The sequence below is a fragment of the Mixophyes fleayi genome, chromosome 1, assembly GCF_038048845.1.
Source record: "Mixophyes fleayi isolate aMixFle1 chromosome 1, aMixFle1.hap1, whole genome shotgun sequence".
In the NCBI taxonomy this organism is placed as follows: domain Eukaryota; kingdom Metazoa; phylum Chordata; class Amphibia; order Anura; family Limnodynastidae; genus Mixophyes; species Mixophyes fleayi.
The window spans coordinates 83496913-83517226 of NC_134402.1; the positions used below are offsets into that span (position 1 = coordinate 83496913).

The 20314-nt window shown below is 37.1% G+C and overlaps 1 protein-coding gene across 3 annotated transcripts in view; it reads left to right on the plus strand.

Moving 5' to 3' along the window:
- FBXO8 (F-box protein 8) overlaps nucleotides 1-20314 on the plus strand; it is a 34768-nt gene that overhangs the window by 6224 nt on the left and 8230 nt on the right. Inside the window, exons 2-5 of one of the 3 annotated variants that reach the window (XM_075197653.1) lie at nucleotides 917-1115; nucleotides 3458-3544; nucleotides 11438-11751; nucleotides 19047-19173. In XM_075197653.1, coding sequence (XP_075053754.1) covers nucleotides 11450-11751; nucleotides 19047-19173 — 429 coding nt within the window. In that variant the 5' untranslated portion in view covers nucleotides 917-1115; nucleotides 3458-3544; nucleotides 11438-11449. The remainder of the gene's footprint in view (nucleotides 1-916; nucleotides 1116-3457; nucleotides 3545-11437; nucleotides 11752-19046; nucleotides 19174-20314) is intronic. The other 2 variants (XM_075197660.1, XM_075197646.1) reach the window with 2 other exon arrangements.

Sequence of the window (20314 nt, forward strand, 5' to 3'; positions counted from 1 at the left end):
GTTATCTTGTGTGCAAAAAAAAACAAACTAATTTGCTCCCCTTGCATTGTAAAATGGTTCCAGGAGAAAACTTGCTAATTTTATTGCCCTACTTTCCTTAATGAATCAGGCCACTTATGAGGTATAGAGACAGCTGGTCCAATGGAGATCATAGTGTATGCAGGCAGCCTGGTTCTGCTTCAGCTTTAGAGGGCGCCATATTACATTTTTTTTTTTGTATGGATAGGAACCCCATTTTTGTAGTTTTGACTGCTTATTACAAAGTGCACTATTTAACAAGCACATGCTGAAACTGCAGGCAGGTTAGCAGTTTATACAATAACATACACTGTAAGCCCCCCCACCCCCCTTTCCGCTGTTTGAAATGTGTGAAGGTGTTTTTATTTCTTTTAAGTCAAGCTTGGTATGCCTGATGGTTGAAAGACATTGCAAGGAGAGAGTAAGCTTGTTTGTCTCTACGGTCTTCATCTAAGCAGAGGCTTATGTACAGTAAATCCTGGAACGGATTTAGACATATTAGGTCACAGTCTGTCCACATAGATTGTGCCCAATGTAGGTTAATGAAATAATTTTAAAAAAAATGTATACTTTTTTTATTCCCCCCCCCCCCGGCTTGCATTTCAAAGATTTTATGCAGTGCTTCAAAGATTTATGCAAATTTGTGACGTTTTTACACTGGCACACCAACATTTCTTCAAAGATGGAATAGTAAGAGTATACTGTATATAATTAAATTCGGTTAAACTCACTTTTTTGCAAAGAAGTTTTATTGTCAAATAAAAATAGATCATTTTTATGCTAAGCATAGCATTAAAATAAACACAATACATCAATAAAGTTTTCATTGTTTCATTGTTCATTAAATTATTATTTATAGCACTTTTGGACTATCCAACCTTTTTTGTTTCTTATACAGCTATAAGATTTATATGCAGTGCACCCTTTTTGATGCCGTCATCCTTGCCATAGATTGCGCATTGGCACTCTCCTATGAATAACGAACCTATTTCTTGTGGCCCAGTGAGTTAAAGAAAAACATAAACAAATGGTCGCACGAACATGGAAAAATAAGGCTACTCAACACCACTATGCAAATATTCCTCAATATAGACTAGGTAATTGTCACATAGTAAGATGTAGTAAATGACCGTATGCAGCATTGGTGGCATGTATCTGCTTCTAAAACCAGTCATTGTATAATACACAGTTTGACCTTTGGAACAACAATAAATAACATGAATGTAAAGTAACTGATAAAATGCAAAATAGAAAGCAAATGTGTATAGTATCTTTCTGTTGCTACATAAATATTAGCAAATAAATATTGTAGAACCAGCTTCTTTTCTGCAAAGTTTCTGCAGCTTATTTCCTTACAAAAATAGCTGTGCTATAAAATAAGACTGATTAATATCAAACACTGAACTCCCCCCCCCCTTAAATCCTCATATTCTCTAATGTTATTTACATGTGTTCTTCACTGTAGTACAATGCTAATGGGCATGAGAAGAGAATTGCTTGTGTTTAATGTCACCATTCCCACTCACATTTTCATTAGCGTTGAGTCTCTGCTTCAGATCTTGGAACACAGCTTGATCTGTCCATAGGAGTTTACCACAGGCTTATAGAGGCCTATAGTGATCACCTAATGTTAGTAAAAACGGAACTGTTTTATCTTCCATTAAGCACAAACTCATTTGGTATGTATACCTACATTGTTCTCTCCAGAAACTTTTGCCAGCCGGGTGGGGGCAGTTGTAATACTTTGTAACATCATCATCACCATTTATTTATATAGCGCCACTGATTCCGCAGCGCTGTACAGAGAACTCATTCACATCAGTCCCTGCCCCATTGGAGCTTACAGTTTAAATTCCCTAACATACACACACACAGACAGACACACACAGACTAGGGTCAATTTGTTAGCAGCCAATTAACCTACCAGTATGTTTTTGGAATGTGGGAGGAAACCGGAGCACCCAGAGGAAACCCACGCAAACACGGAGAACATACAATCTCCTCACAGATGAGCCCATGGTCGGGAATTGAACTCATGACCCCAGTGCTGTAAGGCAGAAGTTCTAATCACTTAGCCACCATATTATATATATTAAAAAGTGTTGGAGGTTATTGCCCACACCTGCCAGGACTGGTCAGACTGGTGGTGTAACACACACTGCTGGCTGTTGTGCTCACGTTGTGCTGTACTAATAGGAGAACAATGGTTTATTATGTTATAATAGGTCCCTGTTGAGCTTCAAGAGCCAGGTAGCAAGTTACAGCAGCTGGGTGGAGCACACGGTAAATAGGTGCTGGGGAGAACACTGACCAAAGAGCATTTTTTGGGTAGTATTAGTATTGTGGTTTTTAATGAAAGTTTAAAAAAGAAAGGAGAAAAAAAAAAAAAGCAGGTGCGAAATTCAAACCTGTCATGGCTATAATTTGAGCATAAAGCTTCATTTCTGTAGTACTTTAATGTGGCAGTTATAAACAATAAATTTCATGAGAGCAATATAAAGGTGCATGATTTCTGACTAATGTTGATATTGGCAGGATACATTATGTCATACATAAATAAAACAAGACAAAATTAAGTAGACACCAACTAAGCTGAATATTTGAACTATACACAAAAGTAAAATTGCCCCCCCTTTACCATCCTCTTCCAGTAGTGGAACGGTGAGGGTCCAATGATTGGTTCAGGAGTTACATGCCTGCAAACATGACTAAACTGCATTTATTGCATAGTCATCCGTGGGATTGATTGAAAACCATTTTGCGGTTACAAAAATGTGTTTTATCTCTAGTCTAGTTGATATATATTTTATAAAGGTTTTAAAGTGTAGTTAAAGGCAAAAATCCTATTTTACCTTCTAGCGGTGGGTAAACTGTTCGTTCTTGCATGTGTTTGCATATCAGAACAGCTACTCAGAAAATCTCACAGAAGTTGTTTCATGTTGCTGTATTTCTGGGTTTGTCCTTTCCATGTGCCAACACGCCCATTAATAAACTGTTTTATATATAATTGCACTGCCCACTATGTAAGGGAGATGTTCTTTTCATATAAAAAGATAACTTATGTGAAGTTTTTTAAAAAATTAACCTTTTCACTGCTATGGTTTGATTTCACTTTAATATGAAGACATTGCTTTTACCTTGAGTCCTAGTTATGCTGCCTGTTATCTACTTATCTTACCTAGATAATGATGTTGACCTTTAGACATATAGATATACTTTAGAGCATGATTTGAAGCCATTTGCAGCCTTTACTGCCACTTGTTCATTTTCAGATCATATATAGAATAATTGTTTAATTTGAATTTTAGAAAACTTTCTTTATATAAATGTGGAATAGATCTCTTGATTTTTTTTATTTTTTTCTATTTTCCCCTTGTGCTGAGTTGGTTACACTGTCAGTGTTGTGTTTATTTTATGTGTTTATTTGTTTTTCGTCTAGAGCTTAGAATGAAAGCTGATTGGTCAGTGTGGGTGGACCACCAGAAGAGCATATGCTGAGAAGCTGCAATATCACTTCCCATTTGAAGTAAGTTGACTTTCCACTGGCAACTCCGTAACTAAACGGCTGGATTCATTTTTTTAATTTTTTTTTAATGTTAATCACTAAAGTGAAGTAGGTATACATTTGCCAAGACAAGTTTCCATTGCATCAGTGGCATGTGATCTTACTTTTAATGTTCATCATACTTTTTTATTGTGAAAATATCTTTTTAGAAACATAGGTAGAACTTAGATTTAGGCAAAACTGTGTTGTTGTTATCTTATACTTGAATAACTCGCTCAGCACAACTTTATGCCAATGCGTAACTGATATTTGTGGCTGATTTTTGCATGTGATACTACCAATGGCAAATGATATTATCTGGTTTATTGATCAAGAAAAACTCCCTATATATCGTGATTTTTGGATGAGAATCTGCGCTAAGGGGCATATTCAATTCTTTGAAGTCCCTGCGGCGTTAAAACTATTACAGTTATTACGGTAATAGTAAGCTGGATTTCAGCCCACAGCTCCCTGAGCCGCGAGCTGAAATCCAGTGAGAAAACTACCGTTTTATACTGTTTATACCGTTTTAATAACGGTATTTACGGAGCGCGATATTTTCTGCGTTTCCGCCAACAACCGAATATGCCCCATAGTGCCTTCTTGGTAATGACAGGCATCAAGTGTAATTGGACCACCGTAGGAGTGTGTATGTGTAGATATAGATATCAGAGTTGTTAATAGGTATAAATATGCAGAATTGCAGTTGTATTAATACATTTCTTAATCTTGTATTGAGTTATATATCATCATGACAGTAGTCAAAAACTAAAATACAGTCCACAGTTTCTAGGAGTGGTATGCCAATTATTTTGTATGGGCAAGTCTTTATACCATAGTATGAAGTTTCCCACAACTGTACATATACCTGGAGCTCTTAACTGGTCCGTCTTCTGACAAGATTCCAATGTTGACTTGGAGTCTGTTGTGTTACTGTCCTCATCACCCCACCTGTGGTATCAATGATGTCTGCTAGAATGAGTACATGTGAGAGAGATACTGACCAAAAGTTTGTCTTAGATTAAATTATAAACACTTTATTATATTTACACACAATATTCTGTCAAGCAATAATACGTGCTACAAAATTTTAGTTAAGTACAGTTATTCACATGCACTGCTCCAAAACAGCAGTAGAGTGTGAATGTTCAGCTTGATGCATTCCACAGTGCAATTCAGAAAGTCTTTTACGGGTTATGAAGAACTAGTGTTGTCAGAAATGGGTTCCATCATGTTTCGTTACATGGTTACTGTAGTTTTTGTTAAACACCCTTTAAGGAATTGCCCTTTAGATCGCTAACTGGATAATCCTTTCTTATAGGTCAATCTAGAGTTCCAGTTTCTCCATGATGATTAGTGTCAATGTTTGGTATACTGAGTCAATTATCTATTCCAGATTAAGACATACATTTAACATATAATGACCATAATGCAAACGATCTAGAAACAACTTGGACACATCTGTGACAAATCCTATATAGTGGTTGGTTATCAGTAAACAACATAATGACAGTTATATGTATATAATAATTACATTAATGGTACAGTATTAATTTGAAGAAATAGCTGTAGAAAATACATATCTGTAACTGAAAATCTCACTTTAACTTATTACCACCTTTTCTTCTCCCCTTCCCCTACCTTAAGCAAGTTGTAAACATATTATATGATGCAGTGAAAAAAACATTTAATTTGTATGTTATATTAATGGGTGCTCTAATAGTCACCTCCATGTGAAAATTAGAATAAATAGTAACAGGCTTATCTGATAAGGTGGACATGCCTAATCGTATTCTCCCATTGAGTATATTTACCATGTAAAAATAGCCTGTAAGTATCAGAACACTGAACACTATTGTTTAGTAGTTTAAAATGTGATTTTAATTCTAAATCCCATTTAGGTTAGAAACACTGCTTTACTTGATGATCTGAACTGGCTTCTCGTGGTTGTGCCAATATTTTAGAATTTCAGGTTGCTGTTGAGACAGTTGTCAAGTGGCAAGGGAGATACTGGTTCAGATAGCTTTATAAAAAGAAAAATGGCCTTTGGCACTTTAGGAGAGGAATTAAGTGGTTGCAGTAAAAATCAGTTTTGTGGTTTTTTTTTGTCCGTTTCGTTTTTTGTTCTTATATAATGCAAACAATTAGACAAATCTTTAATTAACACCACTGTGGTTCTATGGGGCATATTCAATTAGCCACAAAGTGCCGCTGGAAATTGCCTCGATTCCTGGCTGCCCACCTTGCCAGCTAATACTGATTAGAAATCTCCCTTAATGAACGGAGATTTTATTTCTAAACATCCAACGCGATGTGTCAGTGTGTGTTCCGGAGACTCCTCATGTCACCTTGCGGCTGATTGAATCTGCCCCGGTGTGTAGTCCTTATGCCTTTTTGAGTATGGAGTGAAATTATACCTTTCTCTCCATGTTTATTTCCCCATGCACTAAAAAAAGAAACCATAATGTCTTTCCTGCTTGGGACCAAATAAATCAACCCTCTATGTACTTTCAATTCCTGGTTTCCCCTTGAGGTGGCACATACGGCCTTGCATGACCTTTCAGTAGAAAGATTGTGGAGTTGTGGTTTGCTCATATTGAATAGAGGTGGACCTAAAAAAAAGCCAGGATGTTGGGTATGACTGTAGATTCTGACAGGTGAGTTGCTGGGTTAAGGTGACAGACTTAATACCTCCGTTTGAGGTACATGTCTTTTACACCATTAACGATTCATTTATCAACTGTTAAATATTAGATCCAGTTTTGCCCTGGTAAAAAAAAGCATTGAGCATCGCTAGTCAGGTAAAAATAAAGCAGCAACTAAATATTATACCGAAATATTACTATTGTAGAGTTTAGTTTTTATTAAAGGAAAATAAAAGTAAATACCTAATGTAACTAGAACCACACTGCTACAGCAGTCGTCATCATCGTTTATTTGTATAGGTCCACTAATTCCACAGCGCTGTACAGAGAACTCGCTCACATCAGTCCCTGCCCCATTAGAGCTTACAGTCTAACTTCCCTAACACACACACAGACTAGGGTCAATTTAATAGCAGCCAATTAACTACTAGTATATTTTTGGAGTGTGGGAGGAAATCCACGCAAACACGGGGAGAACATACAAAATCTACACAGCTAAGGCCATGGTCAGCAATCAAACTCTTAACCCCAGTGCTGAGAGGCAAAAGTACTAACCAGTAAGCCACTGTCATGCCCATTAACATGAAATGAAGTGTAGTGCCTCATTGGTGCCGCTAATTCTGTAATTCATAGGCTGCATGCTCATGAATATTTGTTCGACCTACAAAATAGCTGCCTTCACCGTGTGCAAGGGCTTGGCACACTTGAATGTAAATCTGGGTTGCCCAAAATGATGTTGCAGTCCACTAAATACATGTGTTTTGTGGTCCAGATTATATTAAAAACAAAGTCCCACAATAGAGTCCATAGAAGGTTTTAGTATTTGGCTCCAACGCTGCTTCCATGATCTTAAATATTTGTAGAACTCTAGCCTGTAGGTTTTAGTTTTGGCTTTCAATCTAGCTCGCTCTTTGTTCACCATGGTAATTGCATCTGTTGACGGTACCTTTTCCCCCTACCATCTAAACAACATTGTACTCTTGTCCAAATGTAAACAGTCTCTACCTCGTTTCACCTCTTTCAGCTGTCACAAATGTATAGGACAGTGAGGTCTGCACAGTGTCTCACTTCTAAAAAAGTGCCAGCCAAGGCTACTCGCGCTGTAATTCTGTAAGATCAGATTGCCTGTGATCTATTTTTAGCGCACTTTCAGTTAAACGTCGTCTATCCTTATAAACATTTTAGACTTTGAAAAACTAATACAGTGCCTTTGTATTGCAAAAGGCTTGTATTGAATATAATCTGCATTTTACACATCTGTTAAGCACCACTCTAGAGAAAACGAACAAAAGAGAGAGATTCTTGGGTAGTATGCACTATAAAATTATGAATACACTTTAAGGAATTGGTCACACACTGGTATTATTATAACAGCCGATATCTATCTACATTTAATTGGTCTATGGATAGTGCAAAAATTATACTGACCACATAGTGTACAATCGGGTCATTTTGAATCCGCTGCGAAACAAAAAGTTTTCTGAGCAATTTGACAACACACATCCAGTGCTTCATGCAGCAAACGTACAATGGAATGCCACTGGTTTGCATACATTCCCCAGCATGACCTTGTTGGCCAATGTCCGCACACACGCAACAACCTTTTCTGACATGATTGAACAAATATGATCAGACTGAATCCAGAAAGAGAGCAAATATATAAATATGTAACGGCATTTACTAATTCATGTACCTCTGTGTGGGGGCACAGAAATATCTGTTGGGGAACGTTTATAAATGTGGTCATTCCAGCATGGTGGCTCTAGTGGTATAAAAGGGTGACATTAATTCTCAAAACCTACATATGATTTTTTTTATTTATTTTTTTCCGGTACACTGTGGGGTGAGACTTAAGAAAAATGGGTGAAAAGCAAAAATAAGACGTGTGGTCCAAACCAGGCAAATAGTTATAGTTCATTTTAAAAGTTAAAAACAAACTGTTAATTAGTTGTCTGGGCAGAACCATTTTTTTTTTTTATTTTATTTTTTTTTTTCTTAGCACCAGTTTTTTTTTTTTTTTTTATAAATCCCCCGTGTTTGCATGGATCACATTGGTGTAATAATACTGAACCATAGAACTACGCATAGAGAACGTAACAAGCTTCACTGAATTGTTTTATTAGGTAAATGTTTTATACATAATAATGTACAACAGTAAACCTTAGTGCACGGAAGCCTCATTTTCCATCCAAAACTGTCCTAATTCCCATTCATTACTGTAAATGGTTCTATGCCTTTTACAGGCAATAGACCTAGAGAAATGGTTCTCCGTTAAGTAATGTATGTTTTCCTGTACAGTAAATGCACAAAAGACAATAAGTCATTTACAAATTGCAAAATTTGTGGGGGTGGAATATATTTCTACTTGTGCACATATGCCTAAATGTTCTCCTACTCCTTCCAGCTTTTATAATGACCTTTGTATTCACTGTACGTGACCTTTTGTTGGTCCAGCTGGAAACTTGCATGGAAAAATGTTACTTTAAAGTCCACAAAACAAGTGCTTTAGCTTGTAACAAAATTAACCCGTGTGTGTGTGTTCATGCGGTAGGAAATGTAGATTGTAAGCTCCACTGCGGCAGTTACCGATGTGAATGATTAAATAGTCTCTGTAAAGGGCTGTATAATATGATGGCACTATATAAATAAAGGTTAATAATATATTCTTGACCAGAGGTGTCCAAACTCAGTCCTCAAGGACTATAAGCAGTTTTGTGGGTTTCTGTCTGTAGAAACAGGTGGGATAATTTCTGACCCAGTCATTTAGATTAACTCACCTGTGCATGTTTAAAGAAATTCTGAAAACATGAACTGTTGGTAGCCCATGAGGACTGAGTTTGGACGCCTCTGTTCTAGACCATACATTACTTTTGTATTTTAATGACGTTGTCCCATTTACCTGCAGAAAAGGGACGTTTGTTGCTAATGCAGATCAGAGTCCTTAGTGGTATAATGTTTAGCATTCAATTTTTATTAAGTCTGAAATAGATTTTGAAATCCAGCATAATGTCCATTTGAAACAACATTGGAACTCTTCAAAGACATTTTCTTGAACTGAGAGTGTTTTTCAAAGTTTACTTTCTGGAACAAATTCTTTAAATATTTATACTTAACATCAAGCATTTCCTGCAGAATGAACTCAATTTAGACACAATCAGAGAAGTATATTACTGAGCCAATCATTTTTGTAAGTCCTTTATATTTAAAAAAGTCCCCTCTTCTTTTTTTTTTTTTTTTTTTTTCTTCATCTTTACATATTCATATTCTCTAATTGGTTTGACACCCCCCCCCCCCCCCCCACCTTTTTTTTTTTTTTTTTTAATTAATTTCTGCTGCCATCTGATTGGGAAACCCTGGGGCTCTCCATGTTCTAGCTAAGGATTAATAATCCTGCAACAAAGCTTTGTTTTTGTTGATCTGGGATAATTCGACAATTGGAAAGCAGACCTTCGTAACTGATGGCATATTATCCATATCCTGGATAAACTGGAAGAATCCTTGTGACCACATTGGGTTGAAGAGCCATTCTGACATTGGTTATAATGGTCTGTATTGAATTTACAGTGCCAAGGGAAGGTATTATAGAGCTACTATACTTGGGACATGTATTCCAATAATTGGGAAACACCCATTTTGGTAGGAGGTCCATGACAAGGGAAGCTCTGGTTTTGTTTTTGGTAAAGTCCAGGAGATGGACTGTATTAAGACTTTCAAAGACTGATGGGTCCTGTAGATTCTTTTATCTATATACATGAAATGAGCGATCGACTGTAGGGATTGTTGTGCTATTAGCCACAGTCATAAATGTTAATTGGAAGAGTATGTGATTTATTTCAATGTGTTTTGAGATCGGAGAAGATGCCAAACTTGGTGATAATACAGAGGAGAAACACAGATAGGGAAGGTCCTGGGACTGTTGAGGTAAAAAAATGCTTTTATCAGCATATGAGTTGACACTTTCAGTAATATTATCTTGTCGAAAGGCCAATTACACTAGCTGATTGTCTAGTTCATTTGCTAGGTTATGTGAGAGGGGGGATGATGGGCATTCTTGACTGATGTCAATGATAAGGTAGTAAGGCTCAGAGATCCAGCAATTAACTCCTACATGCACTGTTGGGGATGAGTATAAAAGTTTGACTTAGAAAGAACAGACCTTTTCCGACCTTCTTCAACACAGACCAGAGCTAGGTCTTCGACTCAGTCTTATCTGTATCAAGAACAACTAAAGTCCCAGAACCCATATCTGCTTGTGGTATTTAGAGGTTAATATATAGGGGCAGCACGGTGGCGTAGTGGTTAGCACTTTTGCCTCACAGCACTGGGGTCATGAGTTAGATTCCCGACCATGGTTTTATCTGTGTGGAGTTTGTATGTTCTCCCCGTGTTTGCGTGGGTTTCCTCCGGGTGCTCCGGTTTCCTCCCACACTCCAAAAACATACTGGTAGGTTAATTGGCTGCTATCAAAATTGACCCTAGTCTCTCTCGTTGTGTGTGTATGTTAGAGGCTTTAGATTGCAAGCTCCAATGGGGGCAGGGACTGATGTGAGTGAGTTCTCTGTACATCGCTGCGGAATTAGTGGCGCTATATAAATATATGGTGGTGATGATGATGATAGGGGACTAATGTTGATATAGCTTGACTTACCAGGCATATAGCCCAGCTAGTCCAGGTGAATAATCACAATTTCTGGCATTCTGCACGAACAGAACGTCTCTCTGAAATCCGGCTGTCCAGTTCAAAGCACCCAGTGTTCTCCCCAGCCCCTAATTCCCAGGTGCGCCACCCAGATGTTTTTACTTGCCACACGGCTCTTGGAGCTCAACAGATTCCTATTATAAAATAAACCACTGTTTCCCCTATTGGAACAGGCACTATGTGAGCACTACAGCCAGCAGTGTGTGTTAAACCACTGACCACCGGTCTGACTAGTCCTGGCAGATGTGGGCAATAGCTACCAACATTTTTCAATATATTTTTGCAAAGTATTACAACTGCCCCCACCCAGCTACTTCTTAATGCCACCTGGCTAGCAAAATTTTCTGGGGAGAACATTGAAATCTGTAAAATTATACTTCAGCAAATTTAATCATGCTTTATAAAAAAAATTAGCCTCTTGTAGTATTTTGTCATCTGGTTATATTTTTATTTAGGAAGAATACACTCTAGAATATGGTGTAATAGTTTTGTATTGACATTGTGTTTTTTTTTGTTTTTATTTGCATTTAGCAGGATTCACAGATGGGTCAAGGCCTTTGGAGAGTCGCAAGAAACCAGCAATTTCAACAAGGATACATAGAACAGAGCTACTTGTCCTCAGATAATGACGACAATATGAACCATCGGAGACACACACAGGGTGGTATAGATCTCTATCACCTACTGAAAGCTAGAAAAGGAAAGGATGAAAAAGGATTTATTAATCTTGAAAGGCTGCCACCAGAACTAAGCCTTACCATTTTATCCTATCTCAATGCAACTGACTTGTGTCTGGCATCATGTGTATGGCAAGACCTGGCTAACGATGAATTGCTTTGGCAAGGGTAAGTATTTATTGTATAGACAATTGAGCTACAGAAGAAAAGAGTGGTAATGGGAAGATAGACTGTAGCATAGTAGTCTGCATTTAGAAAACCCTACAAATATTTTTTTTCCTTCAAATTAATTAAACCATATTCCATAGCTGATAGGACTTGCTACAGCACTCCTCACACTCTGCCTTTCTGGTAGTGCTGCATGGTTATAGTGTCTGGCAGGCTGGGTATCAACAAGAAAATTTTTTCACATATTCTGACAAACTCCAAGCATTGATTAGGCAAGAATGGGCGGCGATCAGTCAGTATGTGGCCCAGAAGTTGATTGACAGCATGCCTGGGCGAATTGCAGAGGTCTTCAAAAAGAACGGTCAACACTGCAAATATTGACTCTTTGCATAAACTTAATGTAATTGTCAATAAAAGCCTTTGACACTTTTGAAATGCTTGTAATGTTACTTTAGTATACCACAGGAACATCTGACAAAAAGGTCTTAAAACACTGAAGCAGCAAACTTTGTGAAAACCAATACTTGTGTCATTCTCAAAACTTTTGACCTTGACTGTATGTATGTGATTGTGGTCTAGACTTCACCATGCAGCGAATGTGAGATAAAACTAGGAATTATTGATACCTTATTAAAATGAATTATCAGTCTCTGATGGAGCAAGTTGTGCAGTGTTAAACAAGTTTCACACCACTTATATCTTCTGTGCTGCTTTTTAACTTTTATTGAGTATTGCCTACACATTTTACAGGACAACTAAACCCTAAAAATTAAATCTTTTTTGAATTTCATGACATTCTGCTGGACTCTTGGAAAAGCACTCTCTGTTCATTATCATCATCACCATTTATTTAGTTCCCACCCACTTCTCCACTTGTAATTATGGGCTCACACCCACTGCGTGATAATGCACATCATGGCATTGATGGGGGCATCGCCATAATGATACAATTGCATAGTTACTTCCCCACACTTCCTCCTTGGAGCTCCCCTCCATCCTCTCTCGGAGAGGAGATGGCCAAATTTGGCAAGTATGCAGCCTGTGTACAGCATCCTGAAGATGTTAGTCACTCTCACCAGCTCTGGCTTTATATATTTTTTTTTCTAGATGGAGACGTGCCACCATAAGCAATGTATGCTTCTTCAGAAGGATACAACTTGCTGGATATCGCTCTTTTCTCATTATAATCTCATTGGTTATTTATATAGCGCCACTAGTTCTGAAACGCTGTACAGAGAACACACTTACATCAGTCCCTGCTCCAATCCATTATATCAATTCTAATAATTAACTCACAAATACATTAGTATATACACTGTTAGTCAAAAAGTGGCTTAACTTGGTCTTTAAAAAACACATGCTGACATTTTGTAGATAATTGAAGAAAGTGCCACATATATATTGGGCAGAGACTTAACAAGTTTACTGTAATTGAAACCCTTCTACAAGGGATTAGACTTTTGCTGCTAATAGTACAGTCATACTATTATTTCTGTTCCTTTTTAAGTATAAGAATGCATAGTCCATACACAAACAAGTGAGAGTAGACCCAGAATGAATTACTAGCCCTCATAGGAAACACCTCTGCTTGCAGTGCCGCTGCTGCACTTTGGCTCATTTATGGCACAAAGGAAAAAGGTGGCTATTGCAATTGGTCCGATTCTAACAATCCTTTGTTTTAAAGTGTGTTGTTAAATAAATAATATTTGCTACACACAACACTACGTTTTCCCTTTGCAGTAGTTTTCATAACTGTCCTTGATGTTGTCTGTGCTTACATGATACCGTTTGCTAGGCATTCCGTACCATTCTGTGTAGAGGCTGTAAGGACAATGCTGTGATAATATGTGGTTGGTAAGCTTTATGCTTTAGTCCAGGGGTCAGGAAACTTTTTTTTTACCTTTTTACCCCAAAATATATTTAGATACGCCTATGTTACCCCCTTGATTTGAAAGAAAGGAAATCAATTATTATTAATTATTGGAATTCAAAATTTTATTGAATCAATTCAAAATTTCTTTGAAAGCTTCAACTTCAAAACTTCAGGTTTTGTAGAAATGATGTTGCTTCATTTTTGATACGAGAGCATTAATATTGGGGCATTTTGATGTCAGAGCAATTTGGATACAGTCTTTAGCGTCCAATCAATTTCTCTACTTTGTTTTTATGTTCGTTAGAGTGGAAAACCCTTGTTCGCAAAGGTAGGTTGTTGCACAAGGCAGCAACTTTTTGACTGCCTCCTCGCGCAATTTTGAATGCCTTTGCAGCTGTTGACATCCAAAAATATGACACCTCTGCTTTGCTTTCAAATGCAATACGTGCTTCATTATTGCATCGAAGCTCAAGAAGTGCCTCTGCCAGCCCTTGAGGCTCTTCTGGTACAACAGCAATTTCACATTTAAAGAGGTCTACAATCCAACTGACAGCATGTGATATGGTTAGTTTTTTCCTTTAATTTGCCTCTTATTTTTATCATAAAATATGCAAGTTCAGTGAATGAAATCAGTAATGCTCTGTAAACATTACATTGAGCAGTGTCAATTGCGCAATATTTCCAGGAAGATACCTTGTGTGTGGCTCTCACATAAGTGCTTGCAGTTCAATGACCTTAATTTATGTACTGCTATCTATAAAATTCTTTTTACAGCTACATTAACCCTGTCTTTAGCATCATTGTTCTTGTATACATAGATATACAATTAAATGAATCCTCTTTTCCTTGCAAGTAATTAAAACTTAAATTTTGAAATCCCTTTTTCTGGTCCTCCAGATCTCCAAGCAAAGACAGACTGGTGGAACACTTTTTATTACAGCTCTTAGACTCTATCTGACTTGCTTTTGTAAAGGCAGAATACCTAACTTGGATTTACTCAGTTTCACCAGTTATAGAACCATTCTGTATGTCATATTCATGTGCAGACCTATATAAACTATCGACCACATATAGTAGAAGCTAAAATGGCTGAGGTCTACTTCTGGGCCATTTGTTTTCTGTTGTATAGCAGATGAAATAGAAAATGTTTAGCTTGTTTTTGTACTCTGCATAATTATCTTAAATGTATACATTGGGACCCAGCATAGTGGAAGCTATATGTATTTTTAACCTGAGAGCCAGTAGAAATAGGGATAGCACGACTGGTAGCTACTTCGACGGTCAATGTACTGAAACATGGCAGCATGCTTTTTGCAAACTTCATAACTGCTGTTAACTTCAATATAATGGGGGCAAATTTGGTAACGTTTGCCGTTTCACGACCTCTTTGCGGTTTGAGCCACAAACGTTGGTTTTGTCTTCATTATGCTTAAATAAACCGTACAGTTAGTATATATTGTTCGTACACCCACCCTGCTAATGAACTTTTTTGTGGCTATTCAATAATCCATTTTATATGTGGAAAAACTTACTGGAATTGGTATTACTTGGACATTGGTATTAATTAAAGGCGTTTTAAGGTATTTATCCAATCCTTTTATTAGACTGAAATGATCACACTTGTTTCCCTCAATGTGCATGTCACTAATATCCATTGAAATACTTGAATTGCATATTCAATATCAATCATATTGTTGTCTCTAACTTTAGAGGTTATTTAAGTTCAGTTTTTCTGCCACTGATTTGTCTAGTAGTCAATTAAATCTTTTCTTAACCAAAGAAATTCCTTACCAAAGAATATCATGCCAACACGTAAAACCAGTGTCTTTTGCACATTTTTTAAAAAGTGTCTCTTGTATTTTCTTCCTTGTATTACTTTCTGTGATAATTGCATGGTACTGATTTCTTGAAAACTGAGAGCAGGGGATTCTCTTGAGAGTTTTGTGGTTTGCTGCTATTTGGGAACAGAGGTAGGATCATAGGTAAGAACAGTGGGAAACTGTATTCTAAAAATACACAGAAAAGCCCCTCATAATATCTGAGAGGTGTACGTCAAAGGTCAATTATGTCTAGCTAAAAAGCACCAACGTTGAAGGGCTCACTATGATTTGAACCCACTACTCGGATTACCAAAAAGTGATTGATGTGAAACATGAATGATTGGATTCAGATGTGGCTCAAATGCCACAGTATACGTTAGATGTATTCTGAGGTCTGCTGCAGCCGTGTTAATGCAATATCTGACCCAGAACTCATAAGCATGCAGTTTACTTTTTTAAAAAATAAAAATGTGTATGTATGTGTAATAAAAAAAAATATATATATATATATTTATTCTCAACACATCCTAGAAACTGTTTAGCTGGTAAATGTAAGGTGTGTCTCTTACTGTTATGTGGATCTCATGCACCACAATATTCCAGCCAATATCAGCCAGTTGCCCCAATACCACAATGTTTGGGACATGAGACTTACTGTGCCTGCAGCGGGGTAAGGGGCTGCCAAAGGCGAGGAAGGAGTTTTCTTATCAAACAATGCAATAGCTCCATCCCCTTCCTCACACTGGGCAGGACTTTGCCCTTCCAAAGGCCTAGCTGCCTCATTAATGTTGTCTACTACTGAAAGGAAGGAGTGCTGCCTGTAAGACCTGTATAACCCTCTGTCGGGCTATGAGCTGGTAACTTAGCATCCCATCAACAGGTCGCTACAAAACAGTAGTTGAGATGATCAAACTGTGTTCCTGCACTTGAACGAATAGACATTTTGGAATATGTCTGTCTACAAAATGAAGTCGACCCTTACTCATAGTGACCAATGATAATCCTATGAAAATCGATCACATCATTATATTATACGTATTAGTAACACATGTTTGTAAATACGGTCTGAGGATTACCGCTAGCAGCCAGCCACTTTTGAGCACATTGACAGGCTCCAGTAATGCTGTAAGTGATTTGGCTGCTCGAGAAGCTGCATCACCTTGAACTCAGTCACCTACATGTGATGGGTTCAGCACTTGTGATTGGCCAGGTTTTAGTTGTGCAGGTTAGTTAAAGCTTCCCTTGCGTTCAAAGCAACCTCCACAAATAAACATGTATACTATGTTTTCTCTATAAATCTTGTAGAATGCATCTAGTAGCTCCTCTTCCCCCTTTTGTTTTAGAAAGGTTTTCCATCAAACTATTTCAGCTAACAAGAATCTGATATAATGACTCTTCTTGTGCACCATGTACCTGGCAATAACCTAGTAAACACTGGGTTGCCCTGTGACCTGGTTCACACAGGAGAGAGTATTTTAATACAGAGCATTCTTTATGCACTGTGCTCTCTCGTGTTCTGGCTTCCTCCTGGCTAGCACACACAAGTGTTGGAAAAACAATGCCTGTGGCTTCAAGAATGCACATTAAACACCTGATTTGAACACCTAAATCTTCAGATATATTAGGAGAATATTACTATTTGTAAATGGAGTTAGCTATTCAGCTGAGCTGCTGTGACATATTTAAGTTCAACTTTTTGAATCAAGCAACAAAAATATCTGAAATATGTACTGTGAAAGTATGTAAAGAAAAGGTGTAATGTTTTTAGTTTCCTGTATTTGTTTTGTCCGTTTAGTACCAATGTTACACAACAAGTTTCCCATTTCTATTTACCATATCGCTTCGGGATAAATCAAAAACTATTATTAATCCTCATAACCACTCAGTGTCCCATTTTAACATCTGTTTTGGAACACATCCCATTGTTATGTAAGACTGGAACGACCACTAAAATACCAATTCCCTTGTGTGTGTTATTAGTGTGTGATGTGTTTTATTTTGTACTTTGTTTTGTTTTTGGCAGTGTTATATCTTCATTTCCTGTTGTAATATTTAAGTACTGTATTTCATTATCTGGTTGACTTTGATCTATTGGGGTTTTGAATAATTGCCTGCAATTCTGGATCATTTCCACTTATTTTGAAATTGGTTTCACAATCCTTTAGTTTAATGTAATCTAAAAGTCTAGAAGGAAGTCTTTCATGAAATTATGTTTAAGCATAACTGTCAACAACCATAGAAGCAGCAGAGATCAGTAAGCAACTGTTATGAATGGAATATATAGTAAATTGGTACTCACAATTTAAATCTATAGAACATCTTGAAAACGTTCCACTTTAAGCTTAACAGCTCACTATATATATATATATATTATATATATATAATGTGTGTGTGTGTGTATATATATATATATATATATATATATATATATATATATATATATATATATATATATATATATATATATATATATATATATATATATTATATATATGCATAGGAGGTGGAGGGGGGGCAAATACAGCTTATGGGATTTTTTTGTATTGTTTTTACACAACTTTTTTTAGATATGTATTTTTGTTTTGTACCTTTCTCCCGCATCCCGCTACTGGCACCCCAAAATGATGCAATTCACGGTGTATCTCGTAATTTCGGCCCCGCCCCCTGCGACAAAACTGCATTTTTGTTACAGAGGTGGGGCCAAAATGACGCGTTTGGCCGCGCCCCACCCCCTCCCACCCTCCAGTCACACTCCTGTCCCGGAAAGAGCTATGTAGCTAAAGTAGGCAAGTATGATTTATGTAGCGCCATAAGATTCCGTAGAGCTTTACAATTGGATAACCATCATGTATTATTCACAACACTGTCTGTCCCTGTTCTTCTTGCAGTGGTCCTATAGTGTGAACATGGCTGTAGCAAAATCTTCTTTTGGCCACGTTTGAAAACCTCTGCTATAGATTAGTGTTCCCTCTAACACCATATTTTAAAAATGGTAATCTTATCAGCTCGACTTGTTATGGAAATTCCACTGCACTGAAAAATAGACTTCCCACACAGCCTTTCAGAGTGGAGTTCTTATACATTTAGGTTTTTAACAATTGATTTTTCAGAGTGTGCAAGGAAGGCTGTTGGTAGATCATTGCTACCCAACTAACAGGTCAAGGTGTACATGCAACCCACCAGATTTTGTCTTGTTGCCCATGGCATCATGCACAGCATTATTCACACATGCCCGCTGTGAAGCTGGACCAGTCACACTAACTGTTCTCTCACACTTCCCTGTAATAGCAGCAAGCGGTTTTATTTGTTGAAATCCCTATTACTGATTCAGTGAGAAACCATTGTAGCATGGGTACTTGGGATCACTGTGGTTTAGTGAAACACCATCAGTTGTATTTATTCAACCCTTCCTATTACACTGGGACAATCATTAAGGCAATAAAGTAACATTTTTAGAAGTAATTAAACTCTGTTTTTGTGATCGATAAATGATGACCTGAGTTTGTATTGCGCTAACCTTTCCTTATAATGCAAATGATATTGCGCATGGCTATCACACAGCAAAAAAATGTATATATCAATATGCTCATTTTTGTGTTTAGATTATGCAGATCTACCTGGGGACATTGTTCCATCTACAACAAGAGACACCCACTGGGATTTTCTTATAGAAATCTCTACATGCGCCTGGATGAAGGAAGTCTAACCTTTAATGCTAACCCACATGAGGTAAAATAAAGATTGTTATTGCAGGACTTTTATTCTACATAGACTTTATATAGCTCATGAAATGTAGGATGCATCACTTTAATCTCTTAAACAGTAATCGGCTGACTGAATTTCTGGACATGTCAATCATTTTGTGCAACAAAAGATGCTATTGAGGTGTGGAATCTAATATTTGTTTTTCACCATAGTGCCCCTGACATAGCTTCCCACATTACATTAAGTAGCACTGAAGAAATGCTCTGTGAGCATGTCTGTGTATGACCCTAATATTCCTTAACAGGAAAACTGTATTTTTTTTGTATTTTTAACTGACTGGATAATTGGATTCCATACCTGTATAGGACAAGTTTGACAGTATTACCTGCAATATCTTTGAGTGTGCCGGCCAGCATTGCCCTTTATAGAAAATGATTAGCAGAACTCATTTTAATCTTTTCAACCCAACTTGAAGGTGAATGTTTTACTTCATAACGCAGACATCTTCCTTAAATTAAATCACAGTGAATAAAAAAAATTGCAGTTTTTTGTTCCTGGAAAGATCTTCTTAATAAGGAATATGGACTAAATCATATTCTCTATAAATAATGGATGAAAATATATTATGCGCACACACACACAGCGGTCAATATACTAAGATAAGTCATGTCAGATCTTTTTCCATCTCTTAATGTGACCTTGCAACCAACAAAATTCAAATGAAAAATAGACATTTTGTTAGGGGAAAATATGGATATAGAAATCGCAACCTGGTTGCATAAGGGTATAACCTTAACTAATGTGTGGAAACACCTTTTGTTATTACTGTAACAGGTTTTTAAGAAGTCTCTATCAACTTTGCACACCAGGGGGTAAATGTATCAAGCTGCGAGTTTCTGCTGGGTTTAAAAAGTGGAAATTTTGCCTATAGCAACCAATCAGATTCTAACTATCCTTTTGTAGAATGTACTAAATAAATAACTAGAATCTGATTGGTTGCTATTGGTAACATCTCCACTTTTCAAACCTGCCGGAAAGTTACAGCTTGATACATATATACCCTCTGGATTTTGGTATTCTATGAAATACTACCCTGCAAAAAAATTCAAGGTACATCAGATCTCTTATGCACAGTCCTCTTTAGGGCCATTCCACAGGTTTTTAA